Consider the following 22577-nt stretch of genomic DNA (forward strand, 5'->3'; position numbering starts at 1 on the left):
TAGATACCACAAGCGTAGAGGAAGTATCCAACCTGTGAAAGAATGAGAAGGGAACTAACTTGCTGAGCACCTACACCATGCTGGCTGCGGGACACTTGTCACTTCATGCCATCATCACAACCCTGTGTGGCAATGGCTTATCACCCCGTTTTAAACTGAGGAAATGGAGACTCAGAGAGGGTGCCTTTCCTGAGTGCACTAGGAAGGGAAAACCCCACAATTTGAATTGGATCAGCTCCAACGCCCAGACCCTTGCAACTCTGTCACACGGATCGTTAATGAAACAGGAAAACCTCCCTCATCCCAAATCCCACCCACCCACCCACAGCATCTCACCCACCCAGCTGCCTGAGCTTCTACCATCAGCACTTCACCTCCCTGGGCTAAGGCCTCTCTCTTCCGGGGCTCCGCTGTGGGGGGAGGGGGCACAAGTAGGAGGCAGAGGCGGGAGGTGAGCACAAGGTCTTTTATGAGGCATCAAATATACATTCTTATGTACAAGGAGGAAAAAAGACAATGCCTAAACCCCAGCTCCTCTCCATACAGCCCCTCCCACTGCTGCCCTCCCCCGTCCCCAAGCCCTGGGGTCCCTGGCCCTTCATACAGCCAGGGTCTGTCTGTCTGTCTGTACTGCAGCCCATGGTGGAGAGGGGAGAGGGAGGCAGGAGCTGAGAAAGGAGCTGGATATGCGGGGCAAGAAGAGGAGCTGGGGCTTGTAAAAAATATATTTATAATAAATAAACAGGGCTGTAAAGGGGCTGGAGAGGCAGCGGAGAGTTTGGTGGACAGAAGGACTCAGGCATCCTGGCTCCCAGCCCCTGCTCTGATGGCTTCCATCTCTGCCTCAGGAAGGACATCTCAGGCTCGTGGTGGCCCTCTGGGAGCCCCTCTCCCCAGGGCTGATGCTGGGTGCCCTGCCCAAGCGAGGTGTGTGTGGGCAATATCTGTAAAGTGCATTGTCTTCAGCTGTAGGTGGGGGTAGGTGTAAGGGGATGGGGGGCATGCAACATGGGTGAGGGAGGGCAGCGCGCCCTTCTCATCCCAGACCTGAGCCCCCCGCCCCAAACCTGTCTGGACTTTGATCAGGATAGGAACGTTGCAAGGAGAGGCAAGGTCCTGAAGCTGAAGAGGTCTGGGCTGGAGCCCATGGAAGACAGGGCAGAGATTGGCTCCAGAAGAGGAAGCCCTGCCTGTCCTGGGGACCAGCAGAAGTGGGGGCCCACCCACCAAGTGCACTGACACTCCACATCCTCCAGCAGGTGGAGACGACGACACACATGGAGGAGGTGGGTGGCCTGGCCCTGAGGTCAGAGAGAGGGCCGAGCCAGCTGAGGTTTGGCCACAACTCTACAGAGCTCCCTCCTAGCCCCCACGCGGCCAGAGGCGCCCTGGGGAAGCCTTCGCCTTCATTGCCCTTCCCTACCAGCCAGAGCTGACGGGGGAGCTCACACCGGCTCGGAGGTCTGAGGCCCCCCCCCAACTAGACCTCTGGGGAGAGGAGGGGGGAGGGTGAGGAGAGGAAAAAGAGGACAAGGATTTCCGAAAGGTCCTCACCACTCCCCAGAGCTCGAGAGCCCTGCATTCAGGCTTCAAGTGGCAAGGAGCCTGGAATCTGGAAGGAAACCCCATGGAGACTGTTGGGGGTTAGAGGAGGGGTCCCGAGGCAGGGAGGAAGTGGGGAGGAGGACATTTCTATGTCTATATATATTTTGGAAAAACTGAGGAAGCGGAGAGGGTGCGAGGGCCCTCTCCTGCGGATTCCCCAGACCTCCCTAGTCCCCAGCTCACATTCTCCGTTCATCAGACCACGGTGCTGATCCGGCTTGGCTTGGCCTTGGGGTTTGCAGTGGGTGGGTTGGCCGTGCCAGGGGGCCCCGAGGCGTGCAGTGGACCGTGGGGGGAGGTGGGCGGCAGGGGCGAGTGCGGGGTGTGGGGTGAGGGTGGGGGCAGGGGTGGGTAAGAGGGGTGGGGTGGGATGGGTGAGTGCGGTGACAAGGGTGACTGGGGGTGGTGGGGGTGGGAGTAGGAGCCCCCTGGTGGCCGGGATCCAGGGCCCCCAGTGGCCCCTGCTGCTGGCATCATCTGTGGGTGGTGGCTGAAGATGAAGTGCTTGGGGCCCTGTTTATGGGCAGGAGGGTGCTGGGGGGCAGGACTGTACAGGGGCAATGGGGAGGTGGGCTGGTGCAGGGGGTGGCGTCCGTGTGGAGCAAACTGAGGGTGTCCTCCGGCCCCCCGTCTGGGAGCTCTGCCTGGCCGGCCCAAGGTATAGTGCTGGGGGCCTGGGACTGGGCCATGGGCGTGGAAGTGGCGATGTGGCCCCACAGGAGGAGCCGAGGCGGGAGGTGGTGGAATGGAGCCCAGCTGTGGCAGGGGCGGGGGCTGCTGAGGTGGAGGGGGGAGAGGGGGTTGCTGGGGTGGGAGGTAGGGCGGCGGGGCCGGGCCTGGTCCTTGGCAATACTGGGCATGCAGGGCCTGGAGCTTGGACTGCCCATCAGGTAGCACCCCCAGGCCACCGTGGCTGTGACCATGGTGGTGGTGGTGGTGATGGTGGTGGGTGGAAGAAGCAGATGAAGAGGAGGCAGAGGCCTGGCCTGCTGGCGGTGGTGGCATCTGGAAGGGCCCCTTGCCCCGCTTGCTTCCAAATAGGGAGCCCAGGAAGGATGAGGAGTTGGAGACGGGCCTCTGGCTCTTGTACTCCTCTGGCGGCGGGGGTGGGGGCGGAGGTGGCATCCTCTGGTGAGGGCGTGGACTGCTAATAACAGACCCCTGGAAGGGGGGAGGGGAGGAAGTCAGGCCAGTCTAGATGTCCTAAACCCCCAACCCTACACTCCACCCGGTCCCTGAGGGCTGGAGCTGGGGAGACAGGACCCCCCACGGCATAATGAAAACCAAGTCACAGTCCTGTACTTGTACATGGAGCACCCCAGCTTGCAGAGCTCTGCTGTCACATCCACTATCTCATCTGAGCCTCAGCTGGGAGAGGAAGAATTAGCAGTACCGCCTCCTCATCCCCACTTTGCAGGCAGGGAGCACGTTAGGCCCAGAGAGACAGAGTGACTTGCACAGGCTCAAAGAGCAGGACTTGGCGGTAAGAGCTTCTCTCGGCCCAACTCCAAAGACATCACTACTCGGAGTCGGCCCTGGGGTTGAGAGGGGGCTTGGGAGAGTGGAAGACAGACTGAGAGACAGGCAGAGTGAGGACAGACAGAGTTGAGGACAGATGGAGAGAGTGGTTGGCTGGGAGAGGCAGCCGCAGGGGTCCCGGCAGGGAAGAGGGGGGAGCAACTGGTCCCCTCCTCCTCTGGGGCTCCACGGGTGGCGGGGGCAGGGCTCATGCAGAGGACGAGTGGGGCAGGAGCTGGCACTTACTTCGATGGTGCTGTCCAGCGATCCCACGCTGTTACGCCGCCCCCGCTTCCCTGCACCCACAAGCAAGGAGCCCAGCGTCAGAGCAGCAACCCCCCCTCCCCACCCTGCTGGGCTCCAGAGCTGGGCACCAGGTCTGGGCCCCTCCCGGGGACAGACACCCCTATTCCCTTTCCCCCATTGAAGAGGGGGAGGTGGGGAGGAGGAGAGGTGGAGAAGGAGGAGCGAGAGGAGGAAAAGATGGAGGAGGAGGAGGAGGAGGAGGAGGAGGAGAGACAGAAGAGGAAAGAGAGGAGAGGTGGAGCGGCAAGAGAGAGAGAGAGAGGGGGGCTGAGACTGTGGCCCCACTTTGCACTCCCTGGCCCAAACCCTGGGCTCCACCTGTTCTGACCTGGTTCCCAGGCCCCCTGCGGCGTGGCGCCCAGGGCTCTGGATGAAGGCAGGGTGTGTGCATGTGTGGCGGGTGCAAGGAAGGCTGGCAGTCAGTGATAGGAGGCAAAGAGGACACCCAGTCCCGTGGCTCCCCAGCCAGGGCAGGGGGCCCCGGGAGACTTGCCTGCATCAGAGAGATCTCGTAGGGAACTGCTGAGCGCGCCCCGTTTGAGCCCATCGCCTGCCCCATACGTGTCCTCCAGGCTGCTTCGGGCCAGCGTGCCATTCACGGAGTCCTTGGCCCCTCCGGGCTGTGAGGCGTTAGGCCGCATCAGACCTTTCTGCTTCTCCAGCTCCGCTGCGTGGCAGTGGGGGGAGACATGAAGCAAAGGTCAGGGACAGGAGTGAGAGGCCACCTGACTGACCCCAGCCCTCTTTGGGCCTCCCGTCTCCTCACTCGCTCTAGACAGCCAAAAATCTAAACTAGAGTCCTGCTCTGCCCCATGGACAGCCAACCTCAGTTACATCTCCTAAGTCTTGCAGCGCCCAGCCCTTCACGCATCATCTCCTCTGGTTCAATCTTCCCTTGTCCCTCTCGGTGCCTGCTCCTCCAGCTCGTGTCCCCTTGCATCTCCCCTCCCCTGCCTAGTCTCTCAAACCACTCCTGCCTTTCAAAACAGAGTGTTACAGCGGCTGCTTTGTTCCCAGGAGGGGCAGGAAGGCCCTTCAAGCCTATGGCAAGAGGCAGTCAATCATTCCAGAGCCTGCTCCATTCTCAGATACCTTGCTCCAGAGCAGGGGGCTCCTGGAAGGACAGGAGCAGAAAAGCAACAGGAATCAGATCCTCTATTATGTGCCAGCAGTATGCTGGGGGCGATGCGTATCTGATCTCTCAATCCTCACACCAGTTCAGAGGTAAGTATGAGCAGCCACAGCTTTCAGAGGAAGAAACACAGAGCTTGCCCAGAGTCATACAGCTGGAAATGGGGGAGCCCACACCCTGGAAGCAGGTCAGAGCCTGTGCCTCCCTGTGGAGGTCACGGAGACTTCTACTTATTGCCCTCCCCTCAGCCTGGCATGCTCACCCCTCTTTCAGAAGGTCTCCAGGGTCTCAAGGATCTGGTGAGCTGAATGAGTGTCCCTGCCTTGCTGAGAAGCAGAGCAGACCCTGAAGCTGTGAAGGCCTCTCACCAAGGAGCTGTCAGCTGCCTCTGTCTCTCTCTGTCTCTCTCTACCTGCCTCTTTTTCCTTAACACGGTATTACTTAACTTCCACTGCTTAGCCTGAGAAGAGAAAACGTAGAGGGCACTGGGAGGAATGAGATGTAATCCCTATTTTCTGTTCTTTCTTTGCCTTTTAGGGCTGCACCCACGGTACATAGAAGTTCCCAAGCTAGCTGTCCAATTGGAACTGCAGCTGCTGGCCTACGCCACAGCCACAGCAACGCAGGATCCAAGCCACATCTGCGACCTACACCACAGCTCACAGCAACACTGGGTCCTTTAACCCACTGAGCGAGGCCAGGGATCGAAAACACATCCTCACAGATACCAGTCAGGTTCATTACCGCTGAGCCACGATGGGAACTCCCATTAATTTCCATTATATAGGATTGAAATGGTTCGAGGTAGTCCCTGAAGGCCAGGAGGATGGGTCCACCGGAACTCAGTTTGGGATGCAGAATGTGTGGAGAAAAGAGAGGCTGGGAAGGGGAGTGACATTTGTTGGACACCTAGGATGTTCAACACGCATGTCCAATGAACATGTAGGATAAATCAGAGTTCCCGTCGTGGCGCAGTGGTTAATGAATTCGACTAGGAACCATGAAGATGCAGGCTCGATCCTTTGCCTCGCTCTGTGGGTTAAGGATCTGGCGTTCCCGTGAGCTGTGGCGTAGGTCACAGATGAGGCTCAGATCTGGCGTTGCTGTAGCTGTGGTGTAGGCTGGAGGCTACAGCTCTGATTAGACCCCTAGCCTGGGAACCTCCATATGCCGCAGAAAAGACAAACAAAACAAAACAAAAACAAAACAAAACAAAACATGTAGGATAAATTCTCCACCTTATCCCATTGAAATCTCCACATCTCTATGAAGAGGATTTCACCACCTCAATTCCATGTAGAAGGAAATCGGGGCTCAGAGAGTCAGGCAACTGGCCCCAGTTCACCCAGATAATAAGTAGCATACCTGGGATCTGAAACCACAACTCCTACCTCCAATACCCTGATTCTTCTCCCTGCTGCCTTTCAATAGAAGGAAGAGTTGGCTCAAAATGAGGGCTTGGAATAATAATTTGAGGTTGAGAGGTAATGAGCCCCTCACCACTCCAGGTATTCAAGCAGAGGCTGAAGCATTCCTGGAATGAGGGTAGGAAGGTTGGACAAGCTAACCCTCAACTCTGAGCTTTACAAAGGACAAGATTCCCAGTGTCTGCAAGGCATGGTCTCAGGCAACGAGGAAGGAGACGTGGCTGGGCTACTCACACTCCACCCGGTATTTCTCCATCTCTTGCACCTCAGCAATGGACTCGCGCAGGTCAGATGTGAAGCGCAGCCGGTCCTGGAGGCTGGGGGCATTGAAGATGATGAGGACTTTGCGCTCCCCGCCGGGTACCGCAGACAGCAACTTGATCCCAAACTGGTAATCTGTGTGGAAGGGGGAGGTGAGGTACCTCTGTCAGAAGTGAAGCAAAGTGGCTCATACGTGAAATAATTTTTCTCATGTCCAATTCTGATCCAGCCTCTTCTCTGCATGAGCAGCAGCAGCAGCTCCGCTTTGCTCCAAAGCCCCCAAACTCTTGGGAGTCATGGCCCTGGTACTCCCTTACACCCCAGGTGTAAAGGTAGACTGAACTCTTGCTGCTCTCTGGAACCCCTTCCTTCACACCTCTGCCTCTACTCACATTGCTTCTGCTGCCCAGAAGGCCACCCATCAAAGCTCCTCTGGCTCAGTCCTTCAATGCGCCGCGGGATCACCATCTCTCCGGCCCACCAGAAAACGTACGTGCTGAGGTTCTCTGCCAGACCATGAGCTTCCCAGGGCAGAGACCCAAGTCATACTCCACCCTGGCCTGCCTTGCATCCCGGGACCAAGTAGGTGCTTTGGAGACCTTAGCCCAGTTATAAAGGAGTCCAAGAAGGAGAGGTTGGTGTGGAGGAAGGATGAGCATGGGGCGCGGGGGTGGGGTGGGGGTGGGGGTGGGGGCAAGGCAAAGACTGTTGGGATGCTGGGATCCAAAAAGGGACTCACATGAATTCTGGAAGAGCTGCATGTGCATTTCCACGAGAGGAAAGGACTGACGGAAGCTGTACGTCACCAAGATCTTCTTCTTCTGGAAAATTTTGGTGACCTTTGGCAGGGGTGGGAAAAAGACAAGAGGCAGGGTTTGGGGTGGGGAATTTCCACATGGCACCTATTTCTTGTAGCTGTCCTCCCCTCCCACCACCATGAACAGACATGTACGCACAAACACACATACCCACAAGTTGGGGAGAAATGAAGCTTGCAGAGCAGAACAGGAGAGACGGGAGAAAAATGCAAGTTCCTGATATAATGATGATGCACAACAGGCACTTAGGATTTTTAACAGGAACTAACTTAATGCTGCTCCCTCTAGGAAGCCTGTTCTAACATGTCACATAGACATCCTCTCCCACCCCACCCCATTCTCTGAGCTTCCAGAGTGCTGGTTCAGTGTCTTTCACCATGAGGCTTTAGGAGAGCGCTCTGAGTGTGTGATTGCTGGACTGGCGGTGCCCAGGGGAATCTAGTTTTCACGCATTTCGCCCACCTCAACCAGACCCATCGCACATCAGCAATCTCCAATAAACCAATGTATAGAGTTAACGAGTCTTCTCAATAACCCAAGGTCTTTCTCAAGTACTCGGGTACTCCAGATTCAGCTAACATGGGTTATAAACACTTCAGACCATCTGCAAGTGTTGTTTCAAAGTACATTATCCCATCTCAGGATGCTTACAGTACACAGGTGAAGCATCTTTTTAGCCCTTTGGACTGTGGGCTCCCCAGAACGAGGGCCAAGTCTCCCTCATCTCTGTGAACCCAGAGCCTAGCACAGGGATGGACACCCATAGGTGTCAGCGCACAATGGATGGTGAAACATTCACTCAGCACCTGTGTGGGCCAGGTCCTCCTCTGGGTTAGGCTAGTCCACCTCTGACCTCTTATTTCATCCCCTTGACAACCCCGAGATAGGGATTAGGTCTTCCCCACAGAAAAGGAAATTAAGGCTCAGGGCATTGGAGGGGCTTCATCTAAAGCAGCAATTCTCAACAAGGGGTGACTTTGCCCCCCACCCAGGGGACATTCAACAATGTCTGGAGACGTTTTTAGTTGAAGGAGCGCTACTGCTATCTAGTAAGTAAAGACCAGGGATGCTGCTACACCTGCCCCAATGCACAGGACAGCTCCCACAACAAAGTATTATCTGCCCCAAATGTCAACAGTACCAAGGTTGAGAGACCTGCTCTAAAGGAGAGAAGACCAAGGAGTTCCCATGGTAGCTTAGCAGTAATGAACCCGACTAGTATCCATGAGGACGTGGATTCGATCCCTGGCCTCACTCAGTGGGTTAAGGATCCGGCGTTGCCATGAGCTGCGATGTAGGTCACAGATGCGGCTTAGATCCAGTGATACTGTGGCTGATGGGGGTAAGCCAGCGGCTATGGCTCCCATTCAGCCCCTAGCCTGGGAACTTCCATATGCTGCAGGTGTGGCCCTAAAAAGCAAAAAAAAAAAAAAAAAAAAAAAAAAAAAAAAAAAAAAAAAGGGAGAGAAGATGAAGGGAGGATAGGTCACTGTCCTTAAACCCCTCAGGAGCTGTCTCAGAGCAGAGGGAGAACAGTTGGTCTCGGTGATCCCAAGGGCAGCTGAGTGAAGGTTATTGGAGGAAAACCATTGGGAGACAGATTCTAGCAGTCAGAGCTGTCCCAACAGGAAACTGGCTGCCTTGGAGGAAGGCAGCCTTCTGTGCCTGCACTTGTGCAAGCAGAGGAAGCTGGCTCCTGCCTTGGGAAAGAGGCTGAACAGAAGACCCCCAAACTTCACTTATCACTTGCAGACTCCTAAGAGTCCCAGCTCTAAAAGACACATCTACCCTGGTGATAAGCTCGGTTTTAAGAATCACTTCAAGCATCCTGACCACCAGCAGGTTTCAGACGGACCCCAGGATACAGGTTTACCTTCCTCCAGCCAACCCTCGGGGCTACTGAGATGCTCAGGGACATTTTCTCCCATTTCCCAGATTGTAAGCCAGTCATCAGCCCTGGTCCTCACATTTTCTGCCCCCGTGTGGCTGTCACTACTTCCAAACGGGTCCTCCAAGTGGCGAAGGAAAGGAGGGGCAGAGGCACCCAGATGACATGGCAGGGCTCCTTACCCGCCACGCCTCCACCTACCAGTGTTAACATGGTTCACCCCAGACCCTAGGTCAAGCTCATCACTTTCCCTCCTTCTCCTCCCCTCAGTGCTCATACCACAAGGAGATCGTTGAAGAGGAAGACCTCCCGCTGATGCAACCCCAGCCTCTGAGGGCGGTTTGGATCTGGCACCTCATAGAGCTGGCAGCAGCAAACCAGTCGGCGGTGAGGAAGAGACAGGACCTGGACAGGCATGAAGAAATAAGGTATCAGCAAGGCCAGCCCACCAGCTTTAGGCATCTTAACATTCACTGCAAGAGGAAGTTCACCTCTGGTCCATATCACTGTCACTCCGTGACAAGGAGCCTAGGCTTATCTTTGTCCCTGCGGCTCTCTCTCTGTCTGGAATGCCTTTCTCTCTGAGCTCTGTATGGCCACACTCTACCCCTCCTCCAAATCTCACTTCCAGGGTTCTCTCTTCCAAGAAGCCATTCCTGATCAGCCCAGGGAGAATGAAAATGACCTCTCCCCTAAACTAACCTAACTCTAAGGCAAAGGTTTTTTGTTTTTTTCTTTTTAGGGCTGCACCTGTGGTATGTGGAAGCTCCCAGGGTAGGGGTGGAATCTGAGCTGCAGCTGAAACCTATACCACAGCCGCAGTAACGCCAGATCTGAGCTGTGTCTGCGACCAACATCACAGCTTGCAGTAACACCAGATCCTTAACCCAAAGAGTGAGGCCAGGGATTGAAACCTGCATCCTCATGGATACTAGTCAGGTTCTTAACCCACTGAGCCACAAGGGAACTCCTAAGGCAAAGATATTGTGTCTTTGTCTGACACTTCCCCACCCGGTCCGTGAGTACTTCTAAGGCCAGAGACCACATCAGATTCATATCTGTGTCACCACTGCCAAGTGAAATGCTGGGCTCAGTGAAAAGGCATCCATAAATGTTTGTTGATTAGAAAGATTAGAGTGCGTTCTTGGCTTTGGCCATCCGTGAACTATTATCTTGGATGCTCACTTGAATGGACAAGCAAAACTAGAGGTGAGAAGAATGCTAATATTTATATAGCACCCGCAATATGCCCTGCAAGGTGCTAGATGTATCCCCATAAAGCATCTCACCCCATCTGACCCTCCACACCCCTGAGGAATGCATCACCACCCACTCCATTTGGCAGTTGAGGGGAGCCTGGGACTCAGAGAAGGGCACAGATCCCCCACCCAAACCCTGTCCCCTCTGCAGCCTCCCAAAGGCACTTACCGGTTTCTTGCCCACAATCATGCGCTCCACAGCCTGCACCTGGGACACGTGGTCATCGTTGGTGCGTAGTTCACGCCCCTGGATGCGCTGGTAAATGCCTACCAGCAGGTCTCGGGGGATGTCTTCACCATTGTCAACCCCTGGGTGGAGGGCATACACAGGAATACAGAGCATAAAAGTGGGGAGGGGTGGCAGGGATTCTCCACAACACCCCACATCCAGTTGCTTTCTACCCCAGGATGGGGATTTTTTTTTTTTTTAACAGCTGCACCTGTGGCATATGGAGGTTCCCGGGTGAGGGACTGGATTGAATCTGATCCACAGCTGTGACCTATGCTATAGCTGAGGCAATACCAGATCCTTTAACCCACTGTGCCTGGCTGGGGATTCGAACGTGTGCCTCTGCAGTGACCCGAGCCACTGTAGTTGGATTCTTAACCCACTGTGCCACAGCAGGAACTCCTGGGTGGGAATTTTGCCTAAACAACTTAAAGCACACTGTGATGGAAACAATCAGACTTTTTTTTTTTTTTTGGCCTTTCTAACTAGTAAAAATAACGTTAAATGATAATATCCAGTGTTAGTAAGAGTTCAGGGAAGTGGGCATATATATATTAACATAAATATTTTGGAAGGTAGTTTGGCAAGCCTAAATATTCAGTGATTCCTCTTCAAGGAATTCACCCTATGGAATTATTCAGAAATATGCGCAAAGATATATGTACAAATGCACTTATGGGAAAAATTTGAAACGACCCAAGTTCTAACAGCACAGGAATACTTAAGTAATAATTTACAGCTATTAAAGATTTGATGTTTACCGAAAAAATCATGAAAAAATTCCTGTCGCAAAGTAAATGAAGAGAATAGGATAATAAATTTCATGGACAGCATAATCTTAACTGAATAAAAAGTTACATATGAACAGGAAAAAAGGCTAGAATACACCAAAATATCCACCATGGCTGCCTCTAAGAGGCAGGATTTAGGATAGTTAAATTTTTTATTTTATTACTTTTTTTCTTTTCTTTTTAGGGCTGCACCTGCTGCATAAGAAGTTCCCAGACCAGGGGTTGAATCATAGCTGCAGCTGCCGGCCACAGCCACAGCCACAACAACACGGTATCTGAGCCGCAGATGTGACCTACACTGCAGTTTGCAACAATGCCAGATGTTTAACTTAGTGAACAAGGCCAGGGATTGAACCTACATCCTCATGGACACTATGTCAGGTTCTTAATCTGCTGAGCCACAACGGGAACTCCTGGATGGTTAAATTTTTTCTATTTTTTTTTCTTAAATAGATGCACCCAAGGCATATGGGAAGTTCCCAGGCCAAGGACTGAATCCAAGCAGCAGCGTGAACTCACATTCCCAGGGATACTAGCCAGATTCATTACCACTGGGCCACAACGGGAACTCCTAAATAATTTTTTATATTTTTTATATTTCTAAAATTTTTGGAATGAGCAGGTTTTTATTTCACTTGTTTGCTTATTTATTTAATAATTGGAGGGGGGAAGATATACATACATACATATAAAATATGTATATGTATGTGTGTGTATATAAATAATATGTATACACACATACAAACACAGAAACGAGGAGGGGAAGGGAGAATGGATAAAATGAATGAATGAACAAATGTATGACTAATGGCAGGATTCTGAAAGAGAGCTCCAGATGGCCTCTGATCTGTTTAACTCCCTCTCCACTCCTGAGTGTCTGCTGAGTGAAACCCACTCACTCTTCTCTCTAACCTTCTGCTAGAGAAAATGTTTTCTCCTTTGGAAATGCCATGCCTCCTCCTTGGACACCAGGTGCTAAAGGAACAGCCTTTCCACCTCAGCTGCCAGAGAGCTTATAGCCCAATCATGCAAACCCCAACAGTCAGCAAATTTGCCTTGTCTGTTTGTTTTTCTTCAATTATACTTCCGCCTTTCATTTTGGTTTAAATAATTCGAGGAGTTCCCGATGTGGCTCAGCAGTAACAAACCGACTAGCATCCATGAGAACGTGAGTTCGATCCCTGGCCTTACTCAGCAGGTTAAATGATCCGGCCTTGCCGTGGGCTATGGTGTAAGTCGCAGACATGGCTCAGGTCTGGCATTGCTGTGGTTGTGGTATAGGTCAGCAGCTGCAGCTCCAATTTGACCCCTAGCCTGAGAACTTCCATATGCCATAGGTGCCACCCTAAAACGACTAAATAAATAAGTAATTCTAACATCTGTGCTATTTTTTAGTAGGCTGCTCTTTGATGAGAGGCAGGGCTTGACATCAATACAATAAACTGAGAAAAAAGGTTAAAGCAACATCTTTCATCTGGCACTCAAGGCCCTCAGATGCTGGTTTCAACTGACCTTCCCATCTGGATTGTCCACCCACTCTGGACTGTTCCCCAAACAACTTTACGCTTTCCTACCTCTATGCCTTTGTTATTCTCACTGCTAAGTAAGCCTCCTCTATCACCATTCAGTCACATTATCTGTGCTTTCAAGACCCACCTTAAAATGAAAATACCGGTTCCTCAAGGAAGCATGTTGGAGGTGGGCGCCCCCTTCTCTGAGCTCTGACTGTACTTTTGGCCTACCTGACATCACAATTTGCTTCCTGTCTGTGCTGGGTTATCTTGTACTATTAGACAGTCTCTCCCACAAACCAGGAGCCCTCTTGGGGCAGAGACTGCAGCAGATGCCCCTCCGTGGTCCTCGGCACCCGTCACAGGGACGGGCACACATGAGGCACTCAGTGTCAGCTACCTGGATGGCTGGTTGGTGGAGTGAATAAATGAATGCACAACTGGAGAAAAGGGTGTCTAAAATAATTAAATGAGTCTTTATGGGCATAAATGAAGGGAGGGAGAGAGGGAATGATGAGTAACTGAGTGAATTAGTGTAAGTTCTATGAGAGCCAGGGCTTTTAGCTCCTATTCGGGTGTTGCACAGTCAATATTCAGTAAGGGAATGAGTGAATGGACAAATGACTATTCAAGTGAATTAGCAAGTGACTGCTGTAGGACTATCCAGCCTTGGCAGAAAGTGAGGTTAATTTCCAGCAAGCACATTGAGAGATGAATGGATTAAGAAGATGTGGTATATATATATGATGGAATACTACTCAGCCATAAAAAATTAACAAAATAATACCATTTGCCACAACATGGATGGAACTAGAGATTCTCATACTAAATGAAGTAAGACAGAAAGATAAAGGCAAATACCATATGAGAGCACTTATATGTGGAATCTAAAATATGGCACAGATGAAACTATCTACAAAATAGAAACAGGGAGTTCCCTCTATGGTGCAACGGGATCGACAGTGTCTTGGGAGCCCTGGGACACAGGCTTGATCCCTGGCCCAGCACAGTGGGTTAAAGATCCAGTGTTGTTGCAGCTGTGGCTTAGGTTGCAACTGTGGCTTGGATCTGATTGCGGGTCCAAGAACTCCATATGCCACAGGGCAGCCAAAAAAGAAAGAAAGAGGGAAAGAAACAGACTCACAGAGAACAGACTTATGGTTGGCAAGGGGGAGAAGGGAGGGAGTGGGGTGGGCTGGGAGTGTGGGGTTAGTAGGTGCAAACTATTATATTTAGAATAGATAAGCAATGACGGAACTATATCCAGTCTTTTGGGATAGACCATGATGTGTGTGTATATATATATATATATATATATATATATGTATGACTGGGTCACTTTGCTATATAGCAGAAATTGACAGGATGTTGTAAATCAATAATAATAAATTTAAAAAAAAATTTCCAGGGAGCAGATGTGATCTCCCTCATCCTTCCCCACTCCCACTACCCAGCCCACTTGCCCTTCCCAGGCGAAAGAGGAAAAGGTGATGGGGAGGTCTAGGGTCACCTCTCAGGTTCTTGATGAAGTCATCTAGTTTCATCTTGCGTTCAGCCTTGACGCTGGGACTGTACATGTCAGTATTGAGGAGGATGATGGCAAAAGCAAGGATGAAAATGGTGTCTGGATTCCGGAACTGGCGCACGAGGGCTGGGTTACACACACAGTACCGCTGGCTGCAGGGCAAGAAGGGTCAGGACCACAGTCAGGCACCAGTAATCTCCACCTACCCACCATCCTCCCACCTGACACCACCAACTCTCTCCTCTGAGACACACCCCCAAACCCTTTGGGTCTGTCCTCTGTCTTCAGAGTTTCCTCAAGACTAGCAGGTATAAATAACAACGGCTACCTTTCACGGAGCTTTGCCAGGGGGTTTATGGACATTGCCTCATGTGATCCTATCACAGTCCTGCAAGGTGACTATTAGCAGCCCCATTTTACAGGTGAAGTGACTGAGGCCCAAAGTGGTAAGGTAACTCACCCAAGGTAATAGAGCTGCTAAGTGGTGAAACCAGGATGAAAATCTAGATCTTTCTGACTACAAAGCGAATCCTTCCCCCATGTTGGGAAACAAGTTCTCAGTAACTTCTGCTTCTCCTCTAAAAACACCCAAAGTGGTGGAGCCAGGATTTATACACAGGTCTGAAATGCCCAATCCCTGAAGCAGTCAAAGAGGAGGATAATAGTTAAGGGCACAGGTCATAGAGTCAGACACACTTGTGTTCAAATCCTGGTATGACCCTGGGCAAGTTACTTAAGTTCTCTAAACTTCCAATTTCTCATCTGCAAAATGGGAGTAATAATATAAGCACCTACCTCACCAGGCCGTTGTGAGCATTCGGTAAAATAATCATGTAAAGTGTCCAGCTCAGTACCCTATACCTGGTGAGTGCTCAGCAAACATTAGTTGTTGCTCATGTTGTCATCACTTAATTGGATGCCCACGTTCCAGATGCCAAGCTGGATACTTTATTTGTTCTTTTTTTTAGAGCCACACCCATGGCATATGGAGGTTCCCAGACCAGGGGTTGAATCGGAGCTACAGCTGCTGGCCCACACCACAGCCACAGCTATGCCAGATCTGAGCCGCATCTTCGACCTACACCACGGCTCATGGCAATGCTGGATCCTTAACCCACTGAGCAAGGCTGGGGATTGAACCTGCGTCCTCATGGATGCTAGTCAGATTCGTCTCTGCTGAGCCATGACAAAAACTCCATGAGCTGGATACTTTAGGCACATTGTCTCTGATCCTATTGCAAGATAGAATCAATCTTTCTTTTCTATTCTTTCTTTTCTTTCTTTCTTTCTTTCTTTCTTTCTTTCTTTCTTTCTTTCTTTCTTTCTTTCTTTCTTTCTTTCTTTTTCGCTTTTTAGAGCCATACCACGGCATTTGGGAGTTCCCAGGCTAGGGGTCAAATTGGAGCTATGGCTGCTGGCCTACACCACAGCCACAGCAACACGGGACCTGAGCTGCATCTGTGACCTACACCACAGCTCACTGCAAAGCCAGATCCCAACCCACTGAGCGAGGCCAGGGATTGAACCCGCATCCTCATGGATACTAGTCAGATTTGTTTCCATTGTGCCACAACGGGAACTCCCAAGATGGGATTTCTAATTTCCATTTTCTGGTGAGGCAAGTACGAGGCCCAGAGAGGTGACTTGTAAACACATCCTATACTGCCCCCCAAAGTAAGGAAGGGCAGCTGCAGGATGGGGTAGCAGGCACACCTGAAGGCTTCGATGAGTCGCTCCACTTTCTGGGCCTCGCCTTGAACCCGGATATGGGACTGGAACTTCCGGAGTGCATCATCCAAATCCATGGAGGAGAAGTCCATCTCATCCACCACACAGCTGAGGACCAAAGAAGGTGGTGTGACACTCAATTCCCCTACAGAAAACCTCTGACCCACCCTGATCTTCTCCAATGAACAAATATCTCCACTGAGAGACCTCCAAATCTGGACTTGCTTGGTACTTATGAAGATGGAACGTTTGCAATGGCATCCATCCCAGAAAATCCAGGCCAGACACATGGTTACTAAGGGTCTGTTCCATTAACCCATTCATATCAGGGATGGGAAAACTGAGGTTCAAAGCAGGCTGTCGGACAAGTATGCCTTGCCTGGGGCTACCCGGAAGACTTTAGGACTAGAGTCAAGAGAGATCAGATCTCTTTAGGGCAGAGGGACATGGGAGCAGGAAGGTCTATTCATCCTGTTTTGCAAAGTTTATCTGAGCAACAAAGACAGGCTGCCCCTTCCCTCCCTCCTGCCTTCTTTTTCCAGGAACCCCTGGCCCAGCCTGCCCCAGCCTGGGGTCCTCACTCCAACACATCTCGGTTGAACTGCTTCTGCCGGTTCCCTAGGAATTCCCCTATCATCTGCCGGCTCAGGCCTTTCCGTTCCAGGATGAAGTGAGCCACTCCCACTGGTGTGTCTGACAGGAAGCCCCGCTCGATCAGATACTGGATACCCTTCTCTGGCTTCCTGCAGAAAGAGGGGAGGCATATGAGATGACTACTGTCCTCCTGGAACTCTGCCCTCTGACCCATTCCGGTTTTTTGTTTGCTTGCTTTTTAGGGCCACACCTGCGGCATCTGGACGTTCCCAGGCTAGAAGTTGAATCGGAGCTACAGCTGCTGGCCTACACCAGAGCCACAGCAACGCGGGATCCGACCTGCGTCTGCAACCTACACCCACAGCTCAAAGCAACACCAGATCCCCGGCCCAATAAGTGAGGCCAGGCATCGAACCCACGTCCTCATGGATACCAGTCAGATTCATTTCCGCTGAGCACGATGGGAACTCCCTCTGTCCCATTCCTTGAACTAATTTTGGGTCCAGTCATGGCCTTTGAAAGAAAATTAAGATCTAATGAGAGTCTTCTCTACGCCAGGAACTTTGATATTCCCTGCAGGCACAGAGGACCCCTGGGAGAAGGACTCAGCTCCAGGCTAAGCTCTTCTCTCTGAGTCACAGACCCTCAGAGTAGGAAAGCATGAAAAGATTGCTTTGTCTGCATCTTACATACCACCCAGACAGGTTATCACCCGGCCTCTGTGAGTGTGTCTGTGGACATGCTGCTCCTTACTTCCCACTAGGCTATATCTAGGTCTGAGTGGTCCCATATTTGAACCCCAGAGCCTTAGGGGCCCATGAGGCTAGAATCTAGAAGACTTTGGTGCCATCAGAGTCTCAGATCCGTCACTTACCATGCGTGACTTGGGGACAATTCTCTTAACTTCTCCAAGCTTCAGTTTCTTCTCTATAAAATAGGACACTACTACCCACCTTGCTGAGTTATTGTGAGACCTAAATATAGGTGGCCGTGTCTAACAGGCTACAAAGATGTAAGACATTCATTTTCTAATCTTTTTTTTTTTCCTTTTTAGCAAAAAGTTCCCAGGCTAGGAGTCGAATTGGAGCTGCAGCTGCTGGCCTATGCCTATGCCACAGCTATGCCAGATTCAAACATCTGCGACCTATGCCGAAGCTTGCGGCAATGCCAGATCTTTAACCCCCTGAGCAAGGACAGAGATCGAACCCGCATCCACATGGATACTAGTAGGGTTCTTAACCCACTGAGCCACAACAGGAACTCCTCATTTTCTAATCAAATGTCACACTTCCATTCCACTGCTAAGCAGCACCTGGCATAGGACTAGGTACCTAGAAAGACCTTGGTCCCGGTCACTGACTAGTCCAGCACAGCACCCTGCCCCCAGCACCTCAAATAGCCACATCCTGCGAGTTAATAGAGAGAAACACTGAAACCCAAGGAAGGAACACACCTTGCCCAGGGGTACCCAGTGAATCTGATCCAAGTTCTCCTGTTTCTCAGAGCAGGGTTCTTTAACCACCACATCACCTCCCTACCAAAAAGCGAAGGTAGGCAACCTAAGATTCAGAATCCATCCTATAGGCAGTGAGCTAGGGCCCAGAGAGGGGAGCATCTCACCCAAGGTGACACAGCCAGTCAGAAGCAGTACTAGGACCAGAACTACCTCTCATGGGTTGGGGGGAAGCTTTCTACTCCTGCCACCCTGTGGCCAATCCTTTTCCCTGAGCTGCTGGAGAGAAACACCATTCAGAAGATGAGAGGATGGCGGCAGCAGGATCACTGCCTCCAGGGGTCAAAGTGCCCACAGCAGAGAGGAGGAAGGGGCTAGGGGCTAGTAATGGGAGCACGTACTTATTGAAGAGGTTGAGGCCAATCCTGTAGTGCCGCCTCTGCACCACATCGTTGTTGAAGGCTGGGGAGTCCCAGCTGTGCCTGGTCTCCCGCTGGTAAGTTTGCTTGCACAGGCCGGTGGCGGGAGGCTCCCTCAGGCTGTCCCGCGAAGAGGAGCCAGAGCTGCAGTTGATGGTCTCGTTGGAATTGCTGGAGCTCTCAAGGCTCTCGTTATCTCCACCATCAGAGTTCTCGCCTGCTGCCTCACACTTCCCCAACCTCCGACCCCCAGCCACACCACTGGGCCCAGTGCCACTGTTGGGGGCTGGGGGCAGGGGCCCTGGTGGGGCTGGGGCTGGGCCCTCCGGGGCTGGGTAGTGGCGGTGTGGGATCGGGGCCCTGCCTGGTGGCCCCTTGTGCTTCAGGGTCCCATGGGGGCTGCAGCCATCAGCCTCGTACACCAGCTGACGGTGGACAGAGCCGCGATCTGAGCGGTCACTCAGGTCCACGGAGCTGTCACTAGGAGGCTCGATGGTAAGCAGGGGAAGGTGGGCAGCCCTCAGCCGGAAATCCCGGCATTCCAAGCACCCAGGACCCCTGCGAGTGCCTTCCTCACGGCTACCATCTTCCCGGGTCCCTGGTGGCACTGGCGGAGGAACTGGTGGGAGAGGGGCCGGGGCCCAGAATTCGGGCCGGCCCTGGGGTGGGGGCTCTGTGCTGGGCAGTCGCTCAGGGGATGGTGGGGGGACTGGGTCATCCAAGTAGAGGGGAAGGTCACTGAAGGATGTGGCTGAGCTGTCCTCTTGCTGTTCCTTCGATTCTCGCTTCTCCAGCTGGGCTGACCCCGGCTCCTCAGACATGGGCCCCGATGGGTGGCAGTTCAAGGCCTCGTCAATGGATTCAGCCAGAGACTTTACCTGTGTAAAGGAAGGAAAGATGAGGGATGGTGGGATGGTGGAAGGGTGGGAATGAGGGAGGGAGGCAAAGCAAAAGGGGAAAGCTTCCTGGTGAGGCAGCCAAGAAGATGGCTTCCCCTCCCCCACCTCCACAGATTCTCTGCAGGATATAAAATAACTCCCAGGGAGCCACTGTGAGCTCACAGGAGCTGAAAGGAAAGCCCACAAGTTCCCTTCTCTCAATACTTCCTTCATGTCCATAGAGACCCAAGCCAAATGCCACCTCCTCCCTGATCCACGTCCCTGCCTCTGCCATTCACCAGGGTAAACTCAAATCCCAGCTTCTCCTGGGCTCCTGGAGTCCTCTGTCTGGTTCTCTCTTAGGAAATTCATAATATTTTGCCTTGAGAATCTGGACCACAGCTGGTAACTCTGCCTTCCACTGGTATCTAGCCTCCAAACTGGCCCCTAATAATCCCCACCTCCCAGTACTCGCACCCTCATGTACCACACCGGCCCGAGGTTGGTCTGTGGCACTGACGGTATCTGGCAGAGGTGATGGGATGTCACTGGTGAGATTAGATGATGAAGGACTGCAGCTTCCATCCTGAGCACTCTCGATTGCTGTGCTCCCTCTCAGACCCCTCACTCTGAAGGAAGCCACACCATGAGCAGTCCTATAGAAAGGCCCACGTGGTAAGGCCCTGAATCCTCCTGCCAACAGTGAGTGAGCTTGGCAGCAGACCAGTCAGCCCCGATCAAGTCTTCAGAGACCACAGTCCCACCCTACTGCTTGATTGCAGCCTCGTGAGAGACCTTGAGCCAGAACCACCAGCCAAGCTGCTCTCAGATTCCTGGCCCTCAGAAACTATATATGAGATAATAAATCTTTGTGGTTCAAGTTCGGTCTTTACGTTCATTTTTAAACTACTAAATTTGGGGGTCATTCGTTATGCAGCGGTAGATAACTAATAGGCTGATGGTGGGGCCCAGGCCTGGTTCCTCTGATGTCTCCACCAGACTGTGAGCCCAATCCTGCATTACCCCCTTGACGGATGGGTCCAGTCCAGGTTTCTCTCTTTTGCGCTCAGCTCAACACATCTCTTGACACAGAAAAGATGTTCAATTAAATGTGTTGTATGAATGAATAGATGAGTGATTTAGATCTTCCCTTTAATACTTCTTTCTTTTCCTCTTCCTGCCCCCGCATGCCCCACAAACCCCTTCACTCACTCCAGGGAAGCATGCCCAGGCTGATGGCAGGGCCAGATCACAGAGGTTAGAGCAGAATGATTTCTTCTTTTATAAGGTTTCCTTCATTAATTCACTCATTCAACAATTTTTGCCAAATACCTCCTTGGATTCAGGAAGGAAACTATCATGCACTTAGCAGCTACCATGTACTAGGTGCTTTCAGATATACTACTACCTAGCTGAAGTGACCCTTCCAAACAGCTCTAAAAAGGTTTCTTATCTCCATTCTATTGATCGTGTTTCAGTGGGGTTCATCAGTTTGCCCAAGGTCACACTGCCGGAAAACAGCAGAACTGGGATGTGTACCTGATCAGCTATGCTAACACACCCCAAGCTAGAACAATCTCCCACCACTATCACTGCCTGTCACATCCCCACCCTTCCCTGCTTTTGCTGATGTGATGCCCATGCAAGCCACACTCTCCTGACTACCTCTAACTTGCTCTTAACTGTTCAAGCCCAGCTCCAATGCTGTTTTCACAAAGTCTGAAAGGAGGGAAGAAAGTTTCCTCTCCCTCCTCTGGGTTCCCACGGTACCAAATGTGATTCCTTCTCACGACTCTGAGCACACTCTTTCAGGAGACAGTCGTATGCATATGCCTGCTATGTCCTACTGGCTTGGGTGATCCTTGAGAACCAGGATCCCGGCTGGTTCATCTGTCTCCCCCAGAGGTATGTGAGAGGTGGTGAAAGGGGAAAGGTGGTGGGCTTTGGAACCAGACAGAGCTGAGTTCCCATCCAGTTTGGAAAAGGCACTTCACTTCTCAGGGCCACGCTCTCCTGGCCACACTTTTATCGGTAAAACCAGGAAAACGACCCCCGTCTCGCAGGTCATTATGAAGCATATACAGCACCTGGCACAGAGTAGGAGCTCATCACCTGTTAGGCCTTAATCTGATAATGGTTCATGTTCCAAAGAGTGACAATATTGATGGTCTGATGGGTTCGATCCACCCAGATTTTTACCTTGCTTGTTTATATGATACCATTTTTTTCCCTCGCCAACTCTTCCCCATCATCCTCACAGTCCCTACTCAGATGGTAGCTATTTGTTATTATCAAAGGCTTGTCGGGCAGCTTGTTTGGTTTGCAGAGTATGGGGGAAAGGCGTAGGAGTTGCCAGAGCACGGCGATGGGGAGGACAAGGCCCCTTTCAGGGATGCTGACCTGTTTGGAGAAGGAGTCCTCAAGTTCTGTGATGTCATTAGAGAACTCTCCAGATGTGGTAACGGAGCTTCCCCCACCATCGATGCCCCCTCCACAGGAGCCTCCGTAGGGGAGCCCCCGTTCAAGCCGGTGGCTCCGGGCACCAGCCATGGCACCCTCGTCCAGCGAGGCAGGCTTGCCCTCGAAGTACGCGGGATTCTGTGCTTTCTCGTATTCCTCAAAGGAGAACTGCATCCGCATGTTGGAAAGGATGATACGGCGGGACATGCGGCTCTCTGAAGCTGAACTGCGGAGCCTCTCAAAGTTTTTGTTCATGCGGTACTGGCGGAAGGCTGTCTGGATGGTCCTGGCGGCTCTGCGGCTCAGGAAGGAGCCCCCATACTTCCTCTCCAGCATTTCCACCTGGCAGGGGAGGGCAGAGGCGGGGGACAAGGTCAGAAACTCACCACAGCCTCATCTCCCTGGGCCTCAACCACACCACCACCCAAGTCCCAGCTAACTGCTAACAGCTGCCTGCATGCGCCAGGCTGGGCTCAGTGTCGTGTTCTCACTCAAAGCTCAGACAGCACGTGTCACACGGGACTGGAGTGTGGCTTTCCTTTCTTTTTTTAATTGACAAGGAGTAGATGTTCAGTATTTAAAAAAAAAAAAGGAAAGGAAGGAAGAAAAATTGAATATAAGGAGGAAGAAGGAGGAAGACAGAGAGGATGGGGGAGAAAGGGAGGGAGAGAAAGAAGGAAGGAAGGGAGGGAGGGAGGGAGGAAGAGAGGGAGGAAGGGAAGAAGGAAAATTTGTTCATTTAAAGTCCCAACACCTGGGCATAAGCGCAATTACA

General features: G+C 52.0%; 1 protein-coding gene across 11 annotated transcripts in view; it reads right to left on the minus strand.

Moving 5' to 3' along the window:
- Positions 452-22577, minus strand: part of IQSEC2 (IQ motif and Sec7 domain 2) — an 83593-nt gene continuing 61467 nt past the window's right edge. For 4 of the 11 annotated variants that reach the window (XM_021079683.1, XM_021079684.1, XM_013986166.2 and 1 more), the window contains 13 exons: positions 21743-22144; positions 18447-19342; positions 16580-16741; positions 15984-16106; positions 14256-14422; positions 10384-10523; positions 9235-9360; positions 6989-7088; positions 6642-6770; positions 6223-6384; positions 3923-4096; positions 3370-3419; positions 452-2766 (listed from right to left, as the gene is read on the minus strand). In XM_021079683.1, coding sequence (XP_020935342.1) covers positions 1801-2766; positions 3370-3419; positions 3923-4096; positions 6223-6384; positions 6642-6770; positions 6989-7088; positions 9235-9360; positions 10384-10523; positions 14256-14422; positions 15984-16106; positions 16580-16741; positions 18447-19342; positions 21743-22144 — 3597 coding nt within the window. In that variant the 3' untranslated portion in view covers positions 452-1800. The remainder of the gene's footprint in view (positions 2767-3369; positions 3420-3922; positions 4097-6222; positions 6385-6641; positions 6771-6988; positions 7089-9234; positions 9361-10383; positions 10524-14255; positions 14423-15983; positions 16107-16579; positions 16742-18446; positions 19343-21742; positions 22145-22577) is intronic. The other 7 variants (XM_021079685.1, XM_021079686.1, XM_013986167.2 and 4 more) reach the window with 3 other exon arrangements.

Source organism: Sus scrofa, chromosome X, assembly GCF_000003025.6.
Source record: "Sus scrofa isolate TJ Tabasco breed Duroc chromosome X, Sscrofa11.1, whole genome shotgun sequence".
NCBI classification, from domain to species: domain Eukaryota; kingdom Metazoa; phylum Chordata; class Mammalia; order Artiodactyla; family Suidae; genus Sus; species Sus scrofa.